This window comes from Hyperolius riggenbachi, chromosome 5, assembly GCF_040937935.1.
Source record: "Hyperolius riggenbachi isolate aHypRig1 chromosome 5, aHypRig1.pri, whole genome shotgun sequence".
Lineage (NCBI taxonomy): Eukaryota > Metazoa > Chordata > Amphibia > Anura > Hyperoliidae > Hyperolius > Hyperolius riggenbachi.
The window spans coordinates 369,487,591-369,515,220 of NC_090650.1; the positions used below are offsets into that span (position 1 = coordinate 369,487,591).

Sequence of the window (27,630 nt, forward strand, 5' to 3'; positions counted from 1 at the left end):
ATATTGGGCACATATACCCCTAACTACATATACTGGGCATATATACCCCTGGCTACCTACTCTGGGCACATATACCCCTGGCTACCTACTCTGGGCACATATACCCCTGGCTACCTACTCTGGGCACATATACCCCTGCCTACATATACTGGGCACATATACTCCTAACTACATATACTGGGCATATACCCCTGGCTACCTACTCTGGGCACATATACCCCTGGCTACCTACTCTGGGCACATATACCCCTGGCTACCTACTCTGGGCACATATACCCCTGGCTACCTACTCTGGGCACATATACCCCTGCCTACATATACTGGGCACATATACCCCTAACTACATATACTGGGTACATATACCCCTGGCTACATATACTGGGCATTTATACCCCTGGCTACATATACTGGGCACATATACCTCTGGCTACATATACTGGGGACACATACCCCTGCCTACATATACTGGGCACATATACCCCTGGCTACCTGTTCTGTGGACATCTCTACCCCTGGCTACCTGTTCTGGGGACATCTATACTGCTGGCCACCTATTCTGTGGACACCTATAGACCTGGGGCTACCTATTTTTGGGCAAGCACTGCTGTCAGATTGAGTGTATTTTGGGGAACTGCTGCCAGGTGAGAGGTGTCTACCATATTAAGGGGACATTCTGCCTATTTATGTGAAATTCTGTCTATTTATGTGCCTCATGACTGCTGAATTTGTCTTGTTGGGGGCCTCATGATTTGTTGGGGGCCTCAAGATCGCTGAATTTGTCTTGTTAGGGGCCTCATGATTGCTGAATTTGTCTTGTTGGGGGCCTCAGGATTGCTAAATTTGTCTTGTTGGGGGCCTCATGTTTGCTCATGATTGCGGAATTTGTCTTGATGGGGGGGGGGCTCATGATTGCTGAATTTGTCTTGGAACATGCTGGAAGGTACATACTGAGGGAGGGTGGGTGAGCGTGAGCCTGCTAACCTCCATGTACATTTGAAGGGGCGTGACCAAATGTGGAGTACCCATAACCACATTTGGTCACGACCCTTCACCTTAGGGGGCGCATTAATAGTCTTTGTCCCCGGGCACTGAAAACCCTAGCTACGCCTCTGGTTCTTACACTCAGTTATTAGGAACCCCCAATAACTGTCATTTGCATCTCTGACATAGACTGCAGCAGCCTGTTCCATAGACTAACATCAGAGATGGTTATCCGCTGGGAAAGAATTCCCTGCATCACTATCATTTTATCAAGCTACTGATATACGTGAGAAGTCAATACACAGATTATGGATGATGTGCAGCAACCACTGACAGGAGGAAATCAACTGAACAGGTGAAAAACTACCAGATAAATCACCTGATTATTCTGAGTATGATGGTAAATTCCAACAAGGTGAATCTGTTCCCTGCTGCCGACAGCTCTGCCCAATGCAGGAGGAAGCTGTGCGGCTGTGAACTGCGCATCTCTCCTGTCTACACACTGGACTCATTTTCTTGGTAATGTCAGCGGAAACAAGCCCTAAGTGACAATGATGAGCAGAGAGAAAGGCGCCTGTCACTGCCAGTACTGCTGCGTCTTTCATATGTGACAGAGGTGACTTGCGGTGAAAGATCTTCTGTTCACATCTGACAATCCCACATCAGTCAGGGGGCTTCCAGCAAGTGAGGGGAGCATGTATGATAACCACACATACTGTACATCACACACACATGCCTGATGTGGGCAGCATGTGGTTAACATGGTTAACATGGCCTAGTGGCGCTGGGTCCCCCGGTCGAATCCCAGCCAGGGCACTATCTGCACAGAGTTTGTATGTTCTCCCTGTGAGTGGGTTTCCTCAGGGCACTTTGGTTTCCTCCAACATCCCAAAAAACAAACATTCATAAGACTTCCCCCTAAAATGGTCCCTAGGCTACAATACATACATAGAGATTTAACTATGGTAGGGGATAGATTGTGAGCCCTGACAAGGGACAATTAAGTGTCAAGACTATGTACTCTGTGCATCGCTGTGGAAGATGTTGGCACTATATAAATACACGGCCGGGTGTGCCTCTCCTCTCCGCCTTTGTGCACACACACATTGGGGAAGGGGGGGGGGGGGGGGGGATGTCCTCACAATGTGCTGCTTCAGGTGGCAAAAAGTATAGAACCGGCCCTGTGGCTGAAGCTTCTATTACCCTTGGCTTTGTTCCATGCTAGTGATCACACAGCAGAAGGGAGGAGCATAAGCTGCATAAGACTTCAAACCAGGTAGTTTAAAAGTGACCAACTGTACATGAAATCAGCTAACCATGTAGATTATATACAGATAGAACAGGCACAGAACTAGGACATTTTTTTTTCCAGGAAATGATTTTAAACTACAGCCTTGGAGCTATTCGTCTCGCTCAGGAGCCCCATCTGTTGACTGGCTCTAAATGGTACATATGAAATATTTTTATGTGAAAATTTATATTCATCTGATATTTAAAAAGAAAAAAAAAAATCAACCTTGAGGCCGTATTCACACTATACTGTGCGCAGCGTGTATGGTGTGCAGCAAACAGACTGCACTGTGACGTTCACACTTCGGGATTGATTCACAAAAGGATGCTTAGTGTTAGCACGCCTGTGAAAAGCCCCTTAGCACGGCTAAAGGTAGTTTTTTCGCGCGCTAGGTTTAGCGCTGCGCAGTGCGTGCAAAACATTGCAGCGGGTGCACTGGAAGCATCGCACCCGGTGCACCTAGAACGTTGCATCAGGTGCGCCCGAAACGTCACATCGGTGCGGCATTTCAGGCGCACCTGATGCGACGTTTTAGGCGCACGGGGTGCAACGTTTCACGCAGCGCTAAAAACTTAGCGCGCGATCAGTAAGAGCTTTAGATGTGCAAACTACTTAGCACCCTAGTTTGCACGTCCAAAGCCTTTAGGCGTGCTAACTAAGTTAGCACGCCTTTGGGAATCGAGGCCTTCATGTGTTGCACAGCATTGCAATGGGATATTGCACTGCTGAACGCATTTACAGCAAAACACAACCCATTCACACTTAAAAAGCACAAAATGGTAGCAAGGGTGATTTTACCGCGATTAGTGCAGTAAATTTACTGTACACTTCCGTGATTCCCGACGATCGCGATTAGCGCTTGTAAAAGCACTGTACTGTGATTGCTCCAGAATCATGGCAAAATGCTGCAAGTAACACGTTTTGCGATTGCCGTTAATCGCGAAACACCCACGAATGGTGGCAATCGCGGCAGTAAGATCACTGCTATTAGGTTTCTATTGCGCTAGCGCTTCTGTAAATAGCGGAGATTACCCACCAAGCGCACAAGTGAGAACGGCCCTCAGGGATCAGCTGCCATCTGCATCTACTTGTGCAATCGAGGCCTAATAGTGGTTAGAGCAAAATTAAATTCTGTACTATTCCGTTAGCAGGGCGCAACTGAGCTAACTAATGTACCGATTCATGTTTTTACTGGCTGTCTCGCTGCGGCCAAATGTATCAGAAGTGAGTTCATTGAATTAAATTAAGCCGGCTGCAATGTAACAGATGAAGCCACCGGCTTCGGCTCTGCCTCCTCTCCTCCCCCTGCCTCTCTCCTATAAAACACTGGCAGCCGGGGGACACGCGTGTCCCTGGGAGTCGTTTGTCGCAAGAAACAAACAGAGCGGGGAGGCTGCAGACATTGCTTCTGCCAGCACCCGCTCTGCAAGAACGGCAGGTTTCCCTGCCGCGACGAATGACTCTGTGGGGACACGCATGTCCCCGGTTGCCAGTATTGTATAGGAGGGGGGCAGGGGGAGGAGAGAGAGACGAAGCCGGCGGCTTCATCTGTCACATTGCCGCCGGTTTAATTTAATTCAATTCAATTAACTCACTTTTGATACATTTGGCCGCAGCGAGACGGCCAGTAAAAACATGAATCGGTACATTACTTAGCTCAGTTGCGCCCGGCTAACAGAATAGTACCTTAAATTCTTAGTAATAGTGTTTACTTGTAAATGGTAAATTTATATATATAGATACATATATAGATAGATGTGTGTGTGTGTGTGTGTGTGTGTGTATGATAAAAATAACCTTAAAGATAGCAACTGATTTGCATTTCATTGAGTGAAATAAGTTTTTGAACCCTCTAACAATAAAAGACTTAATACTTAGTGGAAAAACCCTTGTTTGCAAGCACAGAGGTCAAACGTTTCTTGTAATTGATGACCAAGTTTGCACACATTTTAGGAGGAATGTTGGTCCACTCCTCTTTGCAGATCATCTCAAAATCCCTAATGGCCCGTACTCACGGGCAGCAAATGTTGCCTGTCGCCAGCACACGTGAGCGTGTGGGCGACAGGCCGGCGACAGCTCCTCGCCAGGTCCCTCCGCGTACACACGCGGAAGAGGGACCAGCGGCGAGGCGGAAGCTGTCGCCGACGTTCCTCCTCCCTCCGCCGGAAGCTCCATATACTTTAATGGAGGTTGCTGTCGCTAGTCCGCGTACTCACGCGGACTAGCGACAGTTGCGGCGGAGGTGCGGCGGCGACTGTCGCCATGCGATTGAAACTTTCAATCGCATGGCGACATGAGCGACAGGCGACAGTTCGGGGTGCGCGCGCGTGCAACGGCCCATACTCACGGGCGACATGTCGCCGCAACACGCGCGCGCCGCGTTTTGAGGCGACAAAAGTCCCTCGTGAGTATGGGCCATAAGGTTTCGAGGCTGTCTCTGTGCAACTCTGAGCTTGAGCTCCCTCCATAGGTTTTCTATTGGATTAAGGTCCGGAGACTGACTAGGCCACTCCATGACCTTAATGTGCTTCTTCTTGAGCCACTCCTTTGTTGCCTTTGCTGTATGTTTTGGGTCATTGTCGTGCTGGAACACCCATCCACGACCCATTTTCAGTTTCCTGGCAGAGGGAAGGAGGTTGTCGTTCAGGTTTTCACGATACATGGCTCCGTCCATTTTCCCGTTAATGCGATTAAGTTGTCCTGTGCCCTTAGCAGAAAAACACCCCCAAAGCAAAAGGTTTCCACCCCCATGCTTGACGGTGGGGACGGTGTTTTGGGGGTCATAGGCAGCATTTTTCTTCCTCCAAACACAGCGAGTTGAGTTAATGCCAAAGAGCTCTATTTTGGTCTCATCGGACCACAGCACCTTCTCCCAGTCACTCACAGAATCATTCAGGTGTTCATTGGCAAACTTCAGACGGGCCTGCACATGTGCCTTCTTGAGCAGGGGGACCTTGCGAGCCCTGCAGGATTTTAATCCATTGCGGTGTAATGTGTTTCCAATGGTTTTCTTGGTGACTGTGGTCCCTGCTAATTTGAGGTCATTCACTAACTCCTCCCGTGTAGTTATAGGATGCTTTTTCACCTTTCTCAGAACCATTGACACCCCACGAGGTGAGATCTTGCGTGGAGCCCCAGAGCAAGGTCGATAGATGGTCATTTTGTGCTCCTTCCATTTTCGAACAATCGCACCAACAGTTGTCACCTTCTCTCCCAGCTTCTTGCTAATGGTTTTGTAGCCCATTCCAGCCTTGTGCAGGTCTACAATTTTGTCTCTGACATCCTTGGACAGCTCTTTGGTCTTTCCCATGTTGGAGAGTTTGGAGTCTGCTTGATTGATTAGATTCTGTGGACAGGTGTCTTTTATACAGGTGACTAGTTAAGACAGGTGTCTTTAATGAGGGTGACTAATTGAGTAGAAGTGTCTAACCACTCTGTGGGAGCCAGAACTCTTAATGGTTGGTAGGGGTTCAAAAACTTATTTCACTCAATGAAATGCAAATCAGTTGCTATCTTTTATTTAAGGTTATTTTTTCGATTTTCCTTTTGATGTGCTATCTGCCATTGTTAAAATAAACCTACCATTGAAATGAAACTGTTCTGAGACTTTTCATTTCTTTGTCATTGGACAAACTTAGAAAAATCAGTGAGGGGTCAAATAATTATTTCCTCCACTGTATAGACACACACACCACACACATACACACATATATACATACTCACACTCACCAAAAGGATTATTAGGAACACCATACTAATACGGTGATTGATCCCCTTTCACCTTCAGAACTGCCTTAATTCTACGTGGCATTGATTCAGCAAGGTGCTGAAAGCATTCTTTAGAAATGTTGGCCCATATTGATAGGATAGCATCTTGCAGTTGATGGAGATTTGTGGGATGCACATCCAGGGCACAAAGCTCCCATTCCATCACATTGCCAAAGATGCTTGATTGGGTTGAGATCTGGTGACTGTGGGGGCCATTTTAGTACAGTGAACTCATTGTCATGTTCAAGATACCAATTTGAAATGACTCGAGCTTTGTGACATGGTGCATTATCCTGCTGGAAGTAGCCATCAGAGGATGGGTACATGGTGGTCATGAAGGGATGGACATGGTCAGAAACAATTCTCAGGTAGCCCGTGGCATTTAAACGATGCCCAATTGGCTCTAAGGGGCCTAAAGTGTGCCAAGAAAACATCCCCCACACCTTTACACCACCACCAGCTTACACAGTGGTAACAAGGCATGATGGATCCATGTTCTCATTCTGTTTACGCCAAATTCTGACTATCGAGACTCATCAGACCAGGCAACATTTTTCCAGTCTTCAACTGTCCAATTTTGGTGAGCTTGTAGTAATTGTAGCCTCTTTTTCTTATTTGTAGTGGAGAGGAGTGGTACCCGGTGGGGTCTTCTGCTGTTGTAGCCCATCTGCCTCAAGGTTGTGCGTGTTGTGGCTTCACAAATGCTCTCCTGCATACCTCGGTTGTAATGAGTGGTCATTTCAGTCAACGTTGCTCTTCTGTCAGCTTGAATCAGTCGGCCCATTCTCATCTGACCTCTGGCATCAACAAGGCATTTTTGCCCACAGGACTGCCGCATACTGGATGTTTTTCCCTTTTCACACCATTCTTTGTAAACTCTAGAAATGGTTGTGCGTGAAAATCCCAGTAACTGAGCAGATTGTGAAATACTCAGACCAACAACCATGCCACGCTCAAAATTGCTTAAATCACCTTTCTTTCCCTTTCTGACATTCAGTTTGGAGTTCAAGAGATTGTCTTGACCAGGACCACACCCCTAAATGCATTGAAGCAACTGCCATGTGATTGGTTGATTAGATAATGGCATGAATGAGAAATGGAACAGGTGTTCTAATAATCCTTTAGGTGAGTGTATATATGCTATTTACAGCATGGAATATTACCTAAAACTGAGAGACTGAAAGCACATGTCTGTGCAGAGAACCAAGAGTTTTCTGCCATGTGCGTTTTTCGCTTGCAGGTGCATTTTGCGTTTCACGTTTGTATTTTTTTAATAATCTGCCTTTTCAACCACTGTAAAAGTACAGCATCATATTATTATTCACAAAAACGAATGCGAAACCCATGCGCAAATCGCATACAGTATGCAGGAAGAACCAACATGCTGTGCAAATACCAGAGTGCTGCGATTTACAATGTGGTCTGACACGTCCATTACCTGTAATTTTCCATGAGTTTTCTGTGACATACTGCATGTGATTCAAACAAGTGTGCACCCAGCCAGAAGGGGGAACATGGGGGTCATTAGACCCTGATTAATCTCCAGCTCACACTCAGTAAGCCCATTTTATAACAAATGCTGTGTGTTTGGTGAAGGCCGCACTGTCCCATGAGTGACCAGAGCCATGTTATTATATGATCTGCCCATCTCTCAGCACACCATATTAAGCAGTTGCTTTGAGCTTGGCACAAGATCACTACACTAGGCTGAAAGTTGTTTTTCTTTGAAGTTAAAGTCCAGATCGAACTGAACGCTTTCAGAAAGATTACGAGCTGAACAAAGGCCCAAGAACACACAGAGCTAAATTAAAATGTCACATCACGTTAGCGGCTCAGTTCTTGGCGAGACGCTTATCTGTCAAACATCAAACACATCTGCTCAGTGTGGAGGAACTGACGGCCTGCAGGTCCTAACAGTGCTACAACAATGTTACAGCTACAAGAATACTTCTAGTAATAGGCAAGGAAAAAGGCTGTGTGCCCAGATAGAACCTCCACACTGCCAATGTGTGTGATAATAATGCAGCTATGGTGATCTGCTGAGGTTAATCCCCGGACATGGTGCAATCATAAAATACGGTTAACAATTCAAATAAACCTCCAAGCTTTGATTTTTATGACAGATCTTTTTCCTGTAAATGTTTGGAAGAGAAGGCAGTTGCCGGTAAGGACCTAAAAACACTAATTTTTGTGTTATGATTAGAGATGTCGGCGAACGGTTCGGGAACCGTTCGCTGGCGAACACCTCACCCTGTACTACTTCCGGGTCGCTATGACCCGGAGTAGTACGGCTGCGCTGGGCCGGCGGTGCGCGTCCTTGATCGCGCGCCTGTTGCCGGGCACTTTCTGCGCATGTGCGTGACGTCATGAGTGATGTCACGCTCATGCGCAGAGAGTAGCCGTCAACAGGCGCGCGATCAAAGACGCGCACCGCCGGCCCAGCGCAGCCGTACTACTCCGGGTCATAGCGACCCGGAAGTAATGCAGGCCCATAGGGGTTCGCCGGCGAACGGTTCGCCTACATCCCTAGTTATGATCCCCTAATTTCTGATGCGCCGATGTGATTAAAATAGGAACTTCAGCTACAATGGGCTCTATTCACAAAACTACTTCTCAGAAATGACTTACGGTATTTATCACCTAGTTAATAAAAATAACCTTTCAGCACATTTACAAGCAAAATAACCACTCAAAGTAAGTTGTTCCTGGTTAACGTCATTTCAATATTACTTTTCTTGCCTTAATTATATTATATTTTTGCTCTTTGGGAGCTTGAAAAAGTAACCTAGGTAAGGTGAAAACAGAGGAAAACAGGTGACAAAGTTTTGTGAATCATGTCCTTTGTCTAGAGAATGTTGCTCCCATAAATATGTGATGTTAAATGAAGATACCATTGCTCATGTGTCATCTTATTTTTTTCTGGAAAAAGTTGCTTAAAAAACATTAAAGCGGACCTGAACTCAGAACTTCTTCTCTGCCTTAAAAGATAAGCAACAGCATAACAACCTTTTTAAAGAAAAACATTTCTTAGTTACAGCGGATACAAATCTTGCGTTAAATCTGCAGTGTGTCTACTTCCTGCTTTTATGGAAGCAGACATAGGGTTTGTGTCTACAAATTAGCGGCTCTGCCGTGGCAGAGGAGATTCCTGAGCTGACACAGCTGAGAGATCAAATTAGTGCTGATTAGTCACAGAGGGGGGAGTTACATAGGCTAAACGTTCTATGCTTTCTTTCCTGTGCAAGAGTTCAGGTCCACTTTAAATAGCATCACTACTGGGGAGTGCAGCACACACCAAGTGTCATCATCAGACTGGAGACACCCAACAGTAAATGCAGAGTTCACAGCAAAGCATCCTATATCTCTCCTATCTGGCCAGCGACATCCGCCTGTCTCTACGGCTCCCTGCAGCAGTATCTCTGTATCCATGGACTGTCTGAATATTACCCCAGGGAACAGGGGATCGGAGACAGGGCACCAGTGGGGAGACACAGGAGACTGGAGCACACTCAGAAAGGAGGGAAGAGGAGGGAGTGCAGCACAAGACAGGTAGCAAATGGTGCTTTATTGTGCATTCTGCATTGCTTGGGGAATGGCAAAAGGTTACCCAATCTGGACTATCCAGAGGCCTCCCTCTACTAGTATCCAGTATTTTTTACTTCAGATACCATTAAAAGAGTACCTCAGGTAAAGATGACAGAGCCTGCTATGACAGGCTCTGTGTTAATAATGGAGGATTGGGGGGGGTGTTAGGGTTACATACTTACCTGTTCTGACGTCATCCCTCCAGGCAGATGATAGCTACGCCTCCACTTGGAGTTGCATCCTCTGAGTTTTTTTTCTCAAAAACCGGTGCCAAGGATATGGCCGCCCATATCTGTGTAGCTCGGTTCCGCCCCCAGCTCAGCAGCCATTGCCGAATTGGTGGCTGCTGAGCTGGAGGCGGGTCACGACACCGCAAACGGAAGATTCTAAAGAGCTTTTGGAAGTCTTTGAAAACAAGGCCACCACTGCTTTCCTGAGGATGGGCGTGGCGGAGAGTCACCTGTGACCCAATGACGTTGTATCAGGTAAATATTTAAGCTCTTTCACCTCCCGATCCATCATCACTAAGACAGAGCCTGCCATTTTTTACCAGAGGTACACTTTAAGTTAAGAGTTAGTATAGCAAGAACAACCATCACACACTTACTTTACATCTTCCAATTTTTTGGTGATGACAGAGCCAACTGTGGAGATGGCCGCGGAGGCCCTCTGTCCAGCATGGGATAGGGTCTCTGAAGTTTTCCTGTACCTAAAAAGAGCAATAGCAAAATAAGAGTCAAAGCAACAAGGTTGACCATCGTATACTACTTCAAGGAGCAAAAATTTGACTAGAACCTCTGTAAGGAGCAGCTGAACAAACTCTGTAAAGGGGCAGCTGGACATGGCAGCACTATAGAAATACACAATAATAATAACAACACAAGCTCCCTCCCTATGGCAAATTTATCACTCTGCTGCAACTTTCCTGACCATTTATAGGTTTATTGTTCATTATAGGATAATCTCCTTAGGCAAGGATGACTCCACTTGACCTTTCAATAGGGCAAACTGGAAACTCCGTTAGGAACACCTTTACACTAAAGGTGGCAACTAATGGTCCAATACCTAGCAAAAAATCTTTTGACATTCTGATCGGAGTGGTTGTAAATAATCTCAGTTGATAGGCGCAATCGATTACTAGGGATTATAAAAATAGTCGTCTGATTGGATTTTCGTCAAAACAAAATTTGGATTTTCTTGTTGGTTGTGATAGATAGGAAGCAAAGATTGGTTCGTTGATGGTGTTCTGAATGATTTTTCTTCCGATCCAAATTATCTGATCGCTCCAAATATTTTTTGCTAGAAATTGGACAGTTGGTGGCCATCTTAAGATATAAAAGAATTAATTATGCAAAACTTGTGCCTCGTACACACAATCGATTATGGCCACCCAACATGATGGAGAGTGATCGCTTTAGGTGACTGTTTTCTGTACAGACACAAAGCTGGCTAACAGCCAGATAGCCTGTTCTGTCCTATGGAGTGGGGGAGGTCAAACAGGAGGCTCCCCACTCCTGGAACTACAACTGAATGATGACAATTTCAAATGTACTATTTTTCGGACTATAAGACGCTCCTGACCATAAGATGCACCTAGGTTTAGAGGACAAAAGCCAGGGGAAAAATATATGTACTAAACCTCACCTGATGCATCCATGGTGAAGGGGCATCTTGTGGATTATGCCCTCTTTGTACCTCATGTGTCTCCCTGTATCCTCCTGTGTCCCTCATGTGTCCTCCTCTATGCCTCTTTATATCCCCCTTGTGTCCTCCTCCATGCCCCTTTGTGTCCCCTGTTTGTCCCCTTGTGTCCTCCTCTGTCCCCTTGTGTCCTCCTCTATGCCTCTTTATAGCCCCCTTGTGTCCTCCATTTGTCCCCCTGTGTCCTCCTCTGCATAGGCACAATACAGGGAGTCCCCGACATTGCGGTGGGTTGGAGGTTCATATTGGCAGGCGTTCACAAGTCAGTAACTCCATGTATTTGGACTATAAGACGCAGTGAGTTTTTTCCCCCACTTTTGGAGGAGAAAAACTGAGTCTTCTAGTCCAAAAAATACAGTAGTTATTTTTAAAGGAATTATAATTTTTTTATGTTAAGTCTGAGCTAACTTATATAGCCTATTACTATTTACGGGTTCACAGGTCTTAAAATAGGGCCCAGTAATATATACGTAACTGCATTATTAAGTGTAGCATCAGTACTGACAAAGCACTGCTGCATGCATTCCTGTTCACAATACAGGATAATAAGGTTTAATGATGATGAATAAGGCTAGCGCTGCAAGGGAAACCAATGCAGGTACCATGTGTTTCTGTGAAATCCACATAAAAGAAAACAAAAACGTGACCATGTTATTAACCACTTCCCTACCCTGGTCATTTTCACAGCTCAGTTCTGATTACTTTGGCAATAACTTTATAACTAATTATCACAACTAAATTATCTATATATTGTTTTTTTCAGGACAAATTAGGCTTTATTAATGACCTTATTTTCTATGTATTTAATAAGTAAAAAAAGTAAAAAAAATACACAATTTATCCACTTTCATACATTATAGCTTTAATGTAAATAGCTTCTATTGTACATTAAACCCACACATGTTATGTGTCCATCTCTCCTGTTTATTTAAACAGTTCATTTGTTTTAACATGTATTAGTAACGCATTGTATACACCCTACTCTCTTGTTACATCTGTCTGCTCCTGGAATGTTTTACACTTGTTTACACATTAATCCTGCCATTGAATTCAGTGGGAGGAAGAGAGAGGTTTGCCATTATTCATTTACAACTGTGTAGCATTGTTATCAGCTCAGAGATAAATTAACAGTGTTATCTAGGATTTTGTAGGGAGGGGAGTGCAGAGATTTATTTTCACGACATGGGACAGGAAGTGGTTAAACAAGACAGAACATTTATATTGTGGTTTTCTCCTGGTGGACTCAAATGATTCGGGGCTGCAGCCACTTAACTCTCTAGACCTTCTATATATCTTCTTAATTCTATTAGGTTCATGGAAAACCAGGATCATTATGGAGCCTTGCACAATGACTCCTTACTGTTTTACATACTAACTTGAGCCGGGATTCAAAACTCTGGTACAAAGCTCAAATGCTACATCAAAGGCAACAGCCTTACCAGCATGCTGTCCAGCTGACTTTAATTACATTAATTAAATATGGGTTATTCACAATTTTACCAATACTGGGATGGACCATGCTCTGTCCATGAAATTCTGAGAATCTAGTGGGGTACTGGGAATTTCCTAGCGTGTGTGTGTGTGTGTTTGAGTGTGTATGTGTGTGAGTGTGTGTGTGTATAATATATTGTGTGTGTATAAACATATATGTAATCTCGCTATGGTCAAGACTATATAGTTATTATCCTGCATTCTACTGTATACCACTGTCTGTCTAGTGTCTAAATGCTTTTTTCACATGTAACAACTTTCCATACAGTGTGTACCACAAAAAATTCCGGGTGCGACGCCTGTCGTACTCGGCGATTAAACTGATTCTGAGAGAGATTATTATTATATATATATATATCCGTATGGAGTTCTATCCATGCTATCAACAGAGGTATAGAATCACTTTGCTACTGCTGAGTGTTTATAGATAGAGAGCACAGGTGACATCAATATATTGCTGTCTAGACTTTCCATTATCATCAGTAACCAGGGCTGTGGAGTCGGTACAAAAATCTTCCGACTCCAACTCCTCCATTTCTGAAACTCCGACTCCGACTCCGGGTACCCAAAATGGCTCAGACTCCTTAGTCTAATACTTAACTGGGCTTTGGATTTTGTACAAAAATCATCCGACTCCGACTCCTCAGTTTATGAAATCAACGACTCTGACTCCAACTCCAGGTGCCCAAAATTGCCCCGACTCCAACTCCGACTCCACAGCCCCGTCCGTAACTGAATTTGTTTTCTACCTCAGACATTAACACTAATGATATGAAGATGGTTAGCTAAAGTAATAAAAGATTGCATTATTAAGTACCTGTATTCTAAATAATAAGATAAATGCTGGCCCTGATATGCATCCCAACTGTGTAACCAGCAGATGGCGCCCCGAGAAACTACATGCAGACATACACAAAAAAAAGAAAGAAAAAAAAAAAGAAGAAGAACCTACACGTTGGTTGAGGCAACATCTTGTAGGCCTTTGGAAATGTTTTCCTTTAGCTCAGACAATGGAGTTCTGCCAAGCTTCCTCTTCAGTTCTGCTAAATATTTCTCCTTAGCTGCTAGCACTTGACTGAGTGTTTGTATTTCTTCTTCTACCTGAAAGGCAACAAAATATTACAGAAGACGACAAAGCATACAGACTGCCAGAAACCTTCGTCCAACTGACAGCCAACTCTAACGACATCAGCAGCTGTTCTTGTTAAGATGCGTACACACCTCTTGACTTGTCTCCTGTCGGGGATCGGATCCCATTCCCCTTGGGCGTCATCGCTGACCGGCATGTACAGACGTGTATTAGCTATGCAGTCAACTACGCATTCTGTTGCTATGTGGGGTGTGTGCAAGGACGATGGAGCGGCGCTTGCGTGAACTCACATGGCGATGGAGCGGCGCAGACAAGGCAATCATCCGTAGCAGGGGCGAGTTGATCTGCCAGGCCGATCGCTCGTGTATTGGGGTCAGGGGCCGCCTTAGTCAGGTGTGTACAGGCCTTAAAGGACACATCAGGGGTTAAAAAAAAAAAAAAAAAAAAGGATCTACTTAATTGGGAAGCCCCTTATTGGGAAGCAGCCTGTCCCTTACTGCAGCTTCGCTCCTAGCCGGGATCTCCTCCGTTGCAGATGTCTTCTGCGCAGACGCAGTACTTCTGCGTCTACGCAGAACGCTCCCAGCTACGTGAGCGTGATCACAAGCAGCAGCCGCGGGCAGGTGCAGAAGATGCCAACCTGGCGAGATCAGCATCTGCAACAGAGGTGACCCGGGGACACCAACTGGAAGAAGAGCTGCGTCGAGGGACAGGGGCTGGAGGAAACCCCAGGTAAGTAGATCTTTTATTTTTTGCCTCGGACCTGTCCTTTAAAGTGAACCTGAGGTGAGGGTGATAGGGAGGCTGCCATATTTGTTTCCTTTTAAACAATACCAGTTGCCTGGAAGTTGCCTGGCAGTCCTTCTGATCTATTAGGCTGTAGTACTGTGAACGAGTGTGCAATTTATCTAGTCAGATCTGACAATAATGTCAGAAACACCTGATCTGGTCCATGGCTCAAAATATTAGGCGCTGAGGATCCTTAGGACAGCCAGGCAACTGGTATTGCTTAAAAGGAAATAAATATGGCAGCCTCCATATACCGCTCACCTCGGGTTCACTTTAAGGCTGTGAGCCGTTTTGGATCTTTAAAGCCCAATCTAAAGGATTCTTTGTGCGATTCGATTACGATTCTATTTACAATCCGATTAAATCCGACATGTCCGATCGGGATTCGATTTGATTCAATTCGATTTGCCATTGCAAAACAATGGCAAATCGAATTGAATTGAATCCTGATCGGACATGTCAGATTTAATTGGATCGTAAATAGAATCGTAATCGAATTGCACAAAGAATCGTATCGTGTAGATAGAGCTTTATACTTGTGTATCAATTTGAACTTAAAGCATACCTGAAGTTAGAGGAATATGGAGGATGACATTTATTTCCTTTTAAATAATGCAGATTGCCTGGCTATCCATGTACAAGCAAAAAGAGCATTGGGTAAATCTGGGCACGCGGTGAAGCTGCTAATAGAGTATCGACAATATTGCCAATATGCTACTACTGGGCGCCTTCCTCTCACACTAACGCTCCCTCTATCTACTCCTAGCACTAAGCTAACACTATCTAAGCCTAACATTACCCGTCCTTAGCTACTCCTAACGCTAACCTACCACTATCTAAGTGTAGATACACTATCCTACCACTAGCTAACCTACCCCTACCGACTCCTAACTCACCACCAGTGTGGTACCTTACCACACAGCCGGTATCTCACCCACAATCTCTGGCACTTCATCTATATCGTGCATCTCCAGCACCAAAATGGTCAGCCTCCATATCACTTTTAGGCTGCTTTCACAGTGGGACGTTAAAGTCGCACGTTATAAAAATGTATAACTCAGACTAAGGCACAGCAATACAAAGTCCGTGCGACATTCACAGTGCACACGTTGTGTTGTGTGTAACGTGTAGCAATATTTAGAACGTTCTGCATGCTGTGCGTTTAGCAATACATTTGCTGTGTTGTGTGTGTTGCACATGCTTCTATTCTGATTGTTTGATGTTTAGAGCTTTTTTTTTTACAGTGAATCTTTTCCGTGAGATTAAGGGATACTTAATTCTACATCAATGTTTATGTCCCCATTTTCATACTTCGAACTCGTAATTTTATAACTATTATGTTACTTTTTTGATGTTCTTGATGACAATATTCATTTTGTTGTATCTGTTACTTTTCCTTTTGTTGAATAAAAAGTTGTATCCCCCCCTCCTCCCCCCACCACCCCCTTTCCCAAAAAAAAGCAATGCTTGGTGATTTGCCTTCTTAAAACAGAAGGAACTTGCAATAATTCAGCTTTAAGAGAACATTTCAGCACTGCGTAATATGTTGGCGCTTTATAAATACAATAAAAAGAAATAATCTGTGGTTACCCACAATGCACTGCTACTGAATATGCAAATGATCTCTTTATGCCCCTGAAGCCAGGCTTACATGCAGAACCGCTAGTGTATAGCAAGCCCATTTTAAAAAGGCAAATTACGCCAAGCAGTTACATATAGTAACACGCACCCAGAAATAAGATTCATAGTTTGGTAGGTGGAGGATATTCAGTGACCGGAGCATCGAAGATGGATCTTTAGGGGGAACCAAGGTGAGAGGGATATGGAGGCTGCCGTATTCATTTCTTTTTTAACAATGAACATTGCCTGGCTATCCTGCTAATCATCTGCATCTAATACTTTTAGCCACAGACCCTGAACAAGCATGCTGCAGATGTTTCTGACTAAAGTGTGACTGACTTAGCTGTATGCTTGTTTCAGGTGTGCGATTCAGACTCTACTGACCGGAAAGATAAAGAGAACCCGAGGTTGATTTGAAGAATCCTATTAGGACACAGAGGCTGGTTCTGTATACTATAACCAGCCTCTGTCTGTACATTGTCCCCCCAGGTCACCCCCTGCGCTCTGCTGACCCCCATAAAAAACCTGCCATGCTAGCGACATGTAGCTCGTCGCTAACTGGCTGTTTACCTGAATGCTGCTTGTCACTGCTGCTCCATCTCCCCTATACCGCGGCTCCCTGCCTGTGTCCCTTCCCGCCTCCGTAAGCTGATTGGAGGGAAGGGACGCAGGCAGGGAGCGGCACTATAGAGGATGCGGGGGAGCGGCGCTATAGAGAAGGCGGGGAAGCAGCGGTGACAGGCAGCATTAAGGTAAACAGCCAGCTAGCAACAAGCTGCATGCCGCTAGCATGGCGTTTTTTTTAATGGGGGACAGCAGAGCGCAGGGGGGCCTGGGGGGGACACAGTACAGACACAGAGGCTGGTGATAGTATGCAGAACCAGCCTCTGTGTCCTAATAGCATTCTTCAAACCCACCTCGGGTTCTCTTTAACCTCCCTGGTGGTAAGCCCGACCTACGTTCGGGCTAGCCGCCAGAGAGGATCGCATGGCCCCCATAGGTTTTTTTTTCATAAAATTTGTTTTATATGCTTAAGCTAGCACTTTGCTAGCTAAGCATGCCCCCCAAGTCCCTCCGCTCTCCCCCGATCACCACCGTTATACGTACCCCCCAGGGATCCCGGGATGGCGCAGCCTCCCAATCAGCTCCAGGCTTCGCTATGGGGAGGATCGGGACTGCGCATGACATCGATGACGTCATGTACGATAGTCGCCATAGCGATGACTGAAGCTACATGGTGAAGCTGCGGCTCTCGCGGGATCGCGGACCGGTAAATATTGCCGGCGGCGATCGAGGGGATCACAGTTAGCTAGCAAAGCGCTAGCTTAAGCAATTTACCCAAATTTTATTTGAAAAAATCCTCCCGCGGACGCAGCATCGGAAACTGCGTACCGCCAGGGAGGTTAAGAAGGGCTGCCAGGCGACTGGTATTGTTTAAAAGGAAATATGGCAGCTTCCGTATTCCTCTCACTTCCGATCACTATTTAAGACCCTTTTGGGGAGAAGGTTTTGGTATCCCCCAATGACTTCAATGTATTTCACTCCAGGAAAAAGTAAGTAAGTGCCAAAGTGGGTAATAATAAGTTATCCCTGATACTCATCACATTATATCAACAGTTCACCAACGAAGCGTCTGAGTTTTCAGCATTCTTCCCATGTGCTTCTCATTACACAATGAAATAGATTATCAGTGATTCCTTGTGTACCTTTTCTAGCTCTTGTCTGAGGCTCTCCTGCTCCTCATCGGATAACGTGTCTGTGATGGTCGCGGCAGCATCTTCTCCTTCCGGTACGGGGTCGCTCTTTAACAAATCTAATTGCGAACAAAAAACCTCTTAATTTGCATATTTTAGAGACAAGTCTTTAGCGTTAATATATGTTCCCCCACAGTAGCAAAACTTTAGTGGCTCTGCCGTGATGCTCACAACTTTCCCCTTGCCTCTCCTTGGTGGCCCATCCTACAAGTGAAGCCATCAGGATCATCTCACCCATAACATGTCTAACCACAAAAAGACCTGATCTGCAGTATCAGAATAAGGGAAGTAGTCGGGGGGACCCCACCTGCGGTCACAGGGGCTCCTCCCCTGTAATTACGCCCCCTGATTGATTATATGACCATTTATATCACACTTTTCTCCTGGCGGACTCAAAGCACCAGAGCTGTAGCCACTAGGGCACGCTAGGCAGTAGCAGTGTTAGGAAGACTTGCCTAAGGTCTCCTACTGAATAGGTGCTGGCTTACTCAACAGACAGAGCCGAGATTCGAACCCTGGTCTCCAGTGTCAGAGGCAGAGCCCTTAACCAATACACTATCCAGCCAACGCAGTAATGGTTAAGGGCTCTGCCTCTGATTATATGACCAAACTGATAGTTTTTTTTTGTTTTTTTTTATAGATCTTCATTTGCTTGTAAGCTTTAAATATGGCTCCTCTGCCATCAAGCTAGACTCTACTCTGAATTAATAAAGCCGTCAGTGTAGCCACAAACCTACTCAGAGCCATTACTGGGGCTCTGAACAAATCACCGCCAGTTCTCCCTTTCTCTGTATTGTTTACCTGATGTGGTTGACATTATTATTGTGTATTTAATTAGTGGCGACACTTTTTTCAGCACTTTAAAGAGTCGTCCCTAGCTGTGCCACTTACTGTCCCCTCAGACAGTTAGCTTCTTCAGGACCGCCCCACGCCAATGGGCGTGGCCACGGTGGCAGCCCCAGGACCGCCTAACGTCAATTGGCGTCAAGTCCTGGGGCTGCAGTTTGCAGAAGATCACGCGCAGGCTGCGCGCACATCTCCTGCTCGGGGGCGGAGCTCCTCTCTGCCATCAGTCTCTGAGCGCCAATAACCGCGCAGGAGACTGTAAAGGTGGCCATACACTGGTCGATTTGCCATCAGATTCGACCAACAGATAGAGCCCTCTCTGATCGAATCTGATCAGAGAGGGATCGTATGGCCACCTTTACTGCAAGCAGATTGTGAATCGATTTCAGCCTGAAACAGATCACAATCTGTGGAGCTGCCGCTGCCACTACTGTTTAAACTTCCTGCCGGGACAGGAAGTTCTGTGTAACTCTGGAGCCCGAAGCGGAGAAGAAGACCAGGGGACTTGCGCCGGCTGGAGCAGGTAATGTATTACCGCTGTATTGCGTCGGTCGTCGGGCATTTGAACGCAGCTAACGACGCACTCCCGACCCGCCGGCGACTGAGAACAATCTTCCGCATGGATGGGTCGACGGGAATCGACGGGAACGATCGATTTCGGACGGAAATCGATCGTTCTGTCAGAGGTGTGCGCGGCGATTTCACAGCCGTTTCGATCACTGTGATCGAAACGGCTGTATATCGGCGGGAAAATCGTTAGGTGTATGGGCCCCTTTAGACGGCGTAATCGCCGTCTATGTACATGTACAGCGCTGCAATTAGCAGCAGCGCTGTACTGGGGACAGCTGTGTGACACGGCTGTCCCCCTGGGGGACAAGAGAGCGATCGGCTCTCATAGGCAGAAGCCTATGACAGCCAATCGCCAGGATTGGCTGGCTGGGGGGAGGGAGGGCTTTGATTATTCCACGTCTTTTGCCTTGGAAGCATGCGTGGTACTGCTTTCTGAACAGCAATGATTTGTATTGTGAATTTAGGATTAGCAGTTCAATACAACAGATACAGCATACAACCTAGGATGAAGGACTTTATGTCATGTCCATCATTTGGTTCTGTCCACGATCTGTTGTCGTCAAATATATGACTCCTATTTGGTGCCCAGAGTTCCTCTGGAACTTCTGAGACCCAGAAATCCCTGTAGTAAGTGTGTGATAGACACTGTCCTATCAGAGGCTCATCATAATACATTTCAAACACACTGAAGTAAAAGGAAGGATACCACTGGTTAGCCTACATCAGAGCTGTTACAGCACAAGATAAGTTTTCAGACAAACCAGCCTCTGCCATCATGGAATTCACTTCACATTTCTTATATAGGAAAGGTTTATCTGATAACCTTTTGCTATACATTCTATAATATATACAGGAAAGCTGAAGTGAGATGAATAAGGAGGCTGATTTCCTTATTCCCTTAGCAAATATGCTAATTACCGGCACATGATCTGACCTACATTCGTTCTTCAGGCATTGATCCACACCTGCCTCCTTCTGCACAGGCTAACACAGCACTCAGCACCAGCTCAGCTCATTCATTGCCTTAGCTTGCGTTTCTACCTCCTGCCCTTATGGATTGTAAGTTCAACCTCAAGTTATACGAGTATTTGTGTTACTCACCAATGTCTAGATTTCTTTGTTCCTCACCACTGAAAATGATGATGCTGTATGAATAATTACAGTATTATTTCCTGGCTGTCATGCTGATCTTGTGGCTTTATTATAGTCAAAGACACCCACATGAAAAAAGCATGCAGTGGAGTCCCGACACCAGATCTGCAGGCTGCTGCAGGACAATCTCTTAAAAACTTTTAAAGCTAATGGGAATTTAAAAAAAAAAAAAAACACAGATACTTACCTAAGGAGAGGGAAGTCTCTGAGTCCTATAGAGCCTTCCCACTCCTCTCATTTAACGACTGGCTCCCAGTTTGAATCCCCTGCCGGAAGAGGCTTCGGAACCCTAGTGCTCCCATAGACAGGCGGCTCCATACTGCGCATGTATGAGTGCTCAAGAGAGCGCGCCAGTGCAGGCACAGTACTGAGCACTCGGGCTCCTAAAGACTTCCGAAGCCTTCTTCAGTGGCAGAAAGCACTTTTTTTTTTTAAGGTGCCTATTTACTTTAAACGCAGAAAAGATTTTTCCCATAGCCAGGTAAGCAACGATTTTGAAAAGTAAGTCATCAATGGTAAAAAAAAAAAAAAACAACCTGTGCTTTAACCCCCATACCGACACCAGACGTGTGCTGCCCAAAGCAAAAGTTTTTGACCATTACAGGCAACAGTTGGACACCTATGCAGGCACCCCTCGTCTTCTGCAATCATGAAAACAACAAGGCCTTGCTGGTATTCTCCAGCAGGGCTGCTCAAATCTGGATCCGGGAGACATCCGGGTAGTTCTATCCGGATATCTCCCAGTAAACCTGTGCGGGGTGGGCGGGTCAATCTTACCTGTCTGACGTCTTCTTCGGTCCGTCCCTCGGCGCCTCCCACGATGTGGTCCAAGCGGCGGTCACATGATTACAAAGACTTCCTCCTTCCGGGTTGAAGAGGGAAGTGTTTGTAATCACGTGACGTGCGTGGAGCACATCGTGGGAGGCGCCGAGGGATGGACAAAGACGACGTCAGACAGGTAAGATTGACCCCGCCGCCCACCCTGCACAGGTTTACTGGGAGATATCTGGGTATCTCCCGGATCCGGATTTGAGCAGCCCTATTCTCCAGCCAATTGCTTTGGTTATTTATGCCCCCTCCGCATTTCCCTCCCCTCCCCCAAGGACATTACATGACGTATGGGCAAGCCAAGCATGCACCAACTGTCACAGAGCTGCTGGCAAATGTGGTGCTGTGAAGCATTTAAAGGCCCACTTCAGCAAAAAAAAGTAAGCAGTCAAAATCTGACAGAACCAACAGGTTTTGAACTAGTTCATCTCCTCATGTGGGTTTCTCAGGATGGTCTTTGTTTTCAAAAGCATTCCCTGAACAGCAGTTTAACTGCCAAAATAGTAAGGTACCAGCCAGCCTCCCTACTCCCCTCCACACTATTTTCCTGGCACAGCAGGGAAACCAGAGAGTAGAATGGCTCAGGAGGCGGAGCTAGCAGAGAGCAGTGCATATTTAAGTAAGGGGCGTACCAGCGTACCAGCACACACAGACTCACAGCAGGCAAGATCCTTGCTCCCCATATTAGGCAGAAGCAGAAGAGCAGAGGTAGAGGCTAAAAAAGATCAGCTGAGTGTAGAGCTCATGCTGCCCCTACAGTCGGCTTCATGGTAGGGCCGTCCCTGCTCCCCACACCCAGTGTCCACTTCTAGATGTGATAAGAACATCTTTATGTGCTAATCACGCACAACTTGCGTTTATTGCATTTTTATGTCACCTTATGCATTTGCATTTCACTGGATATTAAAAACACCAGTGCCAGACTTTATTCACTTTGTTCCCAAATATAAGGATTGCCTAAATGCCAAACACAGGGTCTTCCTAGCCGTAAACAAATGGAGACCAAGGAAATCGGATTACTGCTTTTTATATAGGATATTCATGAATTATACAACAAAAATACATTACCGCAAGCAGGGATCCTATAATGAATTCCTAGAGATGACCCGCAACAGATGATGTCATTTAGTATAAACACAGTGGAATCCGTACAGTATAGTATTACCCCAGGGATGGGAACAAATATTACATTCGCTGTCAGCCAGACAATGCAAGCTGCAGGGAGGGGAGCCCAGACAAAAGCCAAAGGGACAGTGATGTGTGGGCAAGTGTGACAGCTCAGCACTTCTGGGGGGTTGTACTTCATTAGCAGGAAATTATTTCAGATCCGCCATGTACACAGGTGCCTTGTGATTGCTAATTATTCACCAGCGGGTTATGCACAGACTGTCATTTCACCATGCTAATGAAGTGACCCAGCGTAAAATAATGATCTCACCTCTAATCAACACATCCAAAGCAAGCAGCAGCAGCCAAATACAAAATCATCTTGCTTCAAAAACAAATATTAACTCCTTGCTGGGAAAATGTGGTTGTTTACAAAGTGTAAAGATGAAAGTTTTCTCCATGGTGCCTGAGCGGATTTATCTTCCAATCAGGTCTAGGGAAAATGTGATGGGTTGCCTAAGGCAAACACTTTAACTCTTCTTTTAAAGGGCAACTGAAGTGAGAGAGATGTGGAGGCTGCCATATTTATTTATTTTTAAGCAATACCAGCTGCCAGGCTATCCTGCTGATCCTCTGCCTCTAATACTTTTAGCCATAGCCCCTGAACAAGCATGCAGCAGATCAGGTGTTTCTGACTTTATCAGATCTGACAAGATTAGCTGCATGCTTGTTTCTGGTGTGTGAATAAGACACCATTATAGCTAAATAGATCAGCATGACAGCCAGGTAACTGGTATTGTTTAAAAGGAGATAAATATGGCAGCCACCATATCACTCTCACTTCAGTTCCCCTTTAACCTGCCTGGCGTTCTGATTCCCGCGGACGTTTTTTGCATTTTTTTTATCATGTAGCTAGCCTAGCGATAGCTACATGACTCCCCCTCCCTGCGGCATCCCTCCCACCCCTCCGATCGCAATCACCCGTCCGGAAATCCCGTTCTGAACGGGATTTCCTGGAGGGCTTACCCCATGCGAACGTCGTGACGTCATCGACTCCCATCGTGACGTCATCAACTCGAATCCCGATCCAACCCTCAGCGCTGCCTGGCACTGATTGGCCAGGCAGCGAACGGGGTCTCGGGGGGGGGGGCCTGTATCGCGGCGGGTAGCGGCGGATCGGCGGCGATCAGGTACAACACGCAGCAAGCAAAGCGCTTGCTGCGTGTTCTAAAAAAAAATTATTTACATCGGCCCAGCGGGGCCTGAGCAGTGACCTTCGGCGTCTCTGGACGAGCCTAGCTCGTCCAGAACGCTAGGGAGGTTAAAGTGAGCTGAGCAGCATGTTTAGGGCATCTCAATAGCACATTAAAAAGCATGCTGACAATGTGGCTCCTTATTTTAAAAAAATTCGATTCTACCTCTTCTCTTTTATTGTCCTACATCTGCAGCATGCTGTTCTCAGAAAGGACAGGCAGATAAGGACTGTTGTAATAAGCAGTATCAATGAGCAAACAAACGCTTTCATTAGTGGGGGAGAGGGGGAGACAGGACACTATACTTCAAAAAGTTTAGAGAAGTCACACTTTATTACAGTCACAACTTCCCCTGGATAAACGAGGGCAGTGGGAAGGGGACTGTGGAAAGTGACAGTTCCTACAGCTATTAGAAACCAGGACAAACTGCAGAAAAAAAGCTGCTTCGATCCCTTAAAAGGAAACCTGAAGTGGACACTAGGCGTGGGGAGCAGGAACGGCCCTACCATGAAGCTGACTGACTCGCATGATTCAGGGCAGCAGACTGTAGGGGGCAGCATCAGCTCTACACTCAGTTGATGTTTTTCAGTCTCTCCCTCTGCTCTACTGCCTAACTTGGGGAGCAGGGAGCCTGCCTGCTAGGAGTCTGTGTGTGCATGCTGGTACACCCCTTACTTAAATATGCACTGCTTTTTGCTAGCCCCACCTCCTGTCCATGTGCCATTCTGCCCTCTGGTTTCCACCGCATGGCACCGCAGATATGAGGCTAAATACAGTATGACCCTGCACCACGGTGCAGCGACAGGGTCGTATAAATAGTCTCCCCCAGCCATCAGACTCACCCCCATCTTTAGTTCATTCAAACGAGACCTAAAGACTTACCTTTTCATCCTCGCCTACCCCCCTACCCCCCCCCCCCCCCCCCGCATCAGTACCGTAATACGTTCTGCTGGGTATCCTCTCAAGAGACGCACCTATTGTGTCCACACCCCCTTCACTCTTCAGATTGTAAGCCTCTGGCTGGCAGGGCCCTCTTCCCTAGTGTTTTCAGCTTGATCATGCACCCTCACTGTCAGACACCACTCTCATGGACTAGAACAAGCTCAGTCTATTTTTACCAAAGACATTGAAGTATTGTTACCAAAGACATTTGCATGGTCTTGTTTTTTTGTTGTGAGCTCCTTGTTTGTCCTACCTTGTATGTTAACCCCATGTATCCATTGGGCAGCGCTCAATAATATGTTGACGATTTATAAATACAATATTAAATTTAAGATACATGCAGATAGATGCAGGATTTTCATTGTTGCAGTATTATACGAGATGGCAAATTTTGAATCGTACTGGACAAAATCAACAGCTACCAGACGTCACCCCAAGAACATCATTATCTGTGAAGGTCATTAGCAGAACTTCCAACATGAATGAAACAAGGTGTAGATTCTGCAACTCTGACTACTGCACTAATAATACACTGCTATTTATATACGCTGAATATGGCAGGGATTGGGTCAAGTGGAGGGAACATAGGTCATGTTTGCTTCAATATCAACATCAGTATCAGGCCTCTTGCACACTACATGAGATTCCGATTTTGATGCGAGTTTACATGCGATTCCCATTTGTGATTTTAAATCGGTACTGCATGCTGCGTTTTGTCTGCATTTTTTATTGTTTTGATAGCAAGCAGGGAAAATCAGACTCGCAAATCAGATTTGCAGTGTGCAGGGGGCCTCACACTGGAGAAAGAATGTTGACATTTATTGTACTAACAAAACACATTTGGTACACTGGAAAGGTCCATGCAATAGCTTACAGTTGTAATAATATTATTTCTGTAAAATTATAAGAAGAACACAATCCGGTACATTGATGGAAACACCATAAAACATTTACCTACATTTGTTAATGTTAGACTCTTGTTATTAGAACTTGTTGTATGTTAGAACTTCTGTTTTAGGTTTGGTGATCCTAAATCTGTTCCCCAGGCAGTTATTACTCCATTAGAGCAACTCTAAATTCCTCCGATGTTTAATGGCAGAAACTCTGCTTTCAGAAGTCCATTACACTCTTCACAGCTCTAACAAACTTAATGGAAATGACCGCGTGAAGGACTAGACTGGGGACAACTTAGCAATAAATACATACAGGTGTAAATGGAAAAGGTTAGCTCCAGGGGTTATCCTGCACCTCTCTCTGGATACTGATGAGTCTACCCAAAGAGCTGTCTAGGGACAGGGATGACTTATGCTGGGAATACACGGCTCGATTTTGAGCCATTAAGATGGCTCGATTGATAATTTCCAACATGTCAGGATCTCCGGCCCGATCGTTTCGCCGCTCAATTCCGTATAGAGGACAATGGAACAAGATAAGAAAAAGCGAGCGGAAGAGAATCGCCCGCGGAAATTGAGCTGCAAAATGATCAAGCGGGAGAATCGAGCGGAAAATCGTATTCCCAGCATTAGCCCCTTTTCTCTGTAGAAAGAGGAATTTCACTGGGTGGTAACGGGGCCAATCAGGTTCAGAAAGGATAATCAACTTAATTACAGTAATCAGCTGCCAGGCATCATTCTGAATCTGATTATCGCCATGCAGAGTTCCAGTTCAGCCCAGAGGAGTAATGCTTACTGCAAAGTAATAGGAATTGGCGAGTTGGATTCCAGATAACATCTCTCTCCAGGCATGAGGCGGTGGAAAGGGGGGGTGCAGTAGCTGGAAAAATTAGCAAGTAGGACGTAAGACTTTGTTATTATGGTGATTTTGCTAAACACTGGGCTGTTTTCTACAAATCACTATGATATTCTAATCAGAGTTGTGTCACTGTACTGCATCTTACGCAGAGGTATTCAGTGCTCCATCAGTACTCAAAACTTCATGCTGACTTTTAAGTGTTCCCGTACCCAAAATATTCATCATTGTGACTTGTATTACCCACAGTATTAGGTGGACTTCTAAATTTCCCTCATTGTAGAGCCTGCACAGATCGAAAAAAAAGGATTGCACTTGTACCAACCCTGAGGAATGCCTTGCCAAACTTAATCAAGACAGCTCCCACCCTGGAGACATTTAAATCGAAACTGAAAAGCCACCTGTTTAGTCTGGCATTTTTTCCCCCCTGTAACGCAACACTTAGTACTGATGTGGTACAAGTTTATGCCCTTTGCGTCCTACGGAAGAGAAGCGCTTTACAAATGTTTTGTGGTTTCTAAGACTGTCCCTTTTTTTCTTTGCACCTTATTTAACCGAATAAAGCTTCCATTTGATCAATATTTACATTCTAGCGCAATCTGATTATTAAAAGTTGTATTTGTGCTTTACTACCAACTAAGGGGCTAATCTAGTTTAGGGGCTCCATCAGGAAACTTCATAAGGAAATTACGCTAATGTGATTGGGTAGACAGCATCTTTTTAAAGGTTTCAGACAAATTGTAGTAAACTCCACCCACACTATTCTGGCCAATCACAACGCTTTGTGCTGTAGGGGGTACGGTGATTGGATAACGATTTCCTATGAGGTTTCCCTGCTGGGCCCCCTAAAGTAGACTATCGCCAGATGTTCTGTGTCTTGTCTTGAGCAGTTTTTGTGAAGTCCACAAGAGCAGAATGTTCCCAGCCACAGGAGCATGATTGAGAGAGGCGCGCGAACACGCCAGCACATGCGCAGAGGTCCATGACCCGGGGATCTTTCGAGGGGGCTAGCAGCGAACTTCAGGGCAGTGGAACTATAGCAAGGAGAATTGTTCCCTATGAGGTTTCCTGTTGGTTCCCTTAAACTAGACTAGCGCCCCAACTAACCCATTT

At 45.6% G+C, this 27,630-nt stretch overlaps 1 protein-coding gene across 3 annotated transcripts in view; it reads right to left on the reverse strand.

Annotated features, from left to right (window-relative positions):
- The window catches only part of TPD52 (tumor protein D52), a 133,288-nt gene that overhangs the window by 17,537 nt on the left and 88,121 nt on the right, over positions 1 to 27,630 (reverse strand). For all 3 annotated transcript variants that reach the window (XM_068237528.1, XM_068237527.1, XM_068237529.1), the window contains exons 2-4: positions 18,023 to 18,129; positions 13,770 to 13,918; positions 10,233 to 10,334 (exon numbers count right to left, since the gene is read on the reverse strand). In XM_068237528.1, coding sequence (XP_068093629.1) covers positions 10,233 to 10,334; positions 13,770 to 13,918; positions 18,023 to 18,129 — 358 coding nt within the window. The remainder of the gene's footprint in view (positions 1 to 10,232; positions 10,335 to 13,769; positions 13,919 to 18,022; positions 18,130 to 27,630) is intronic.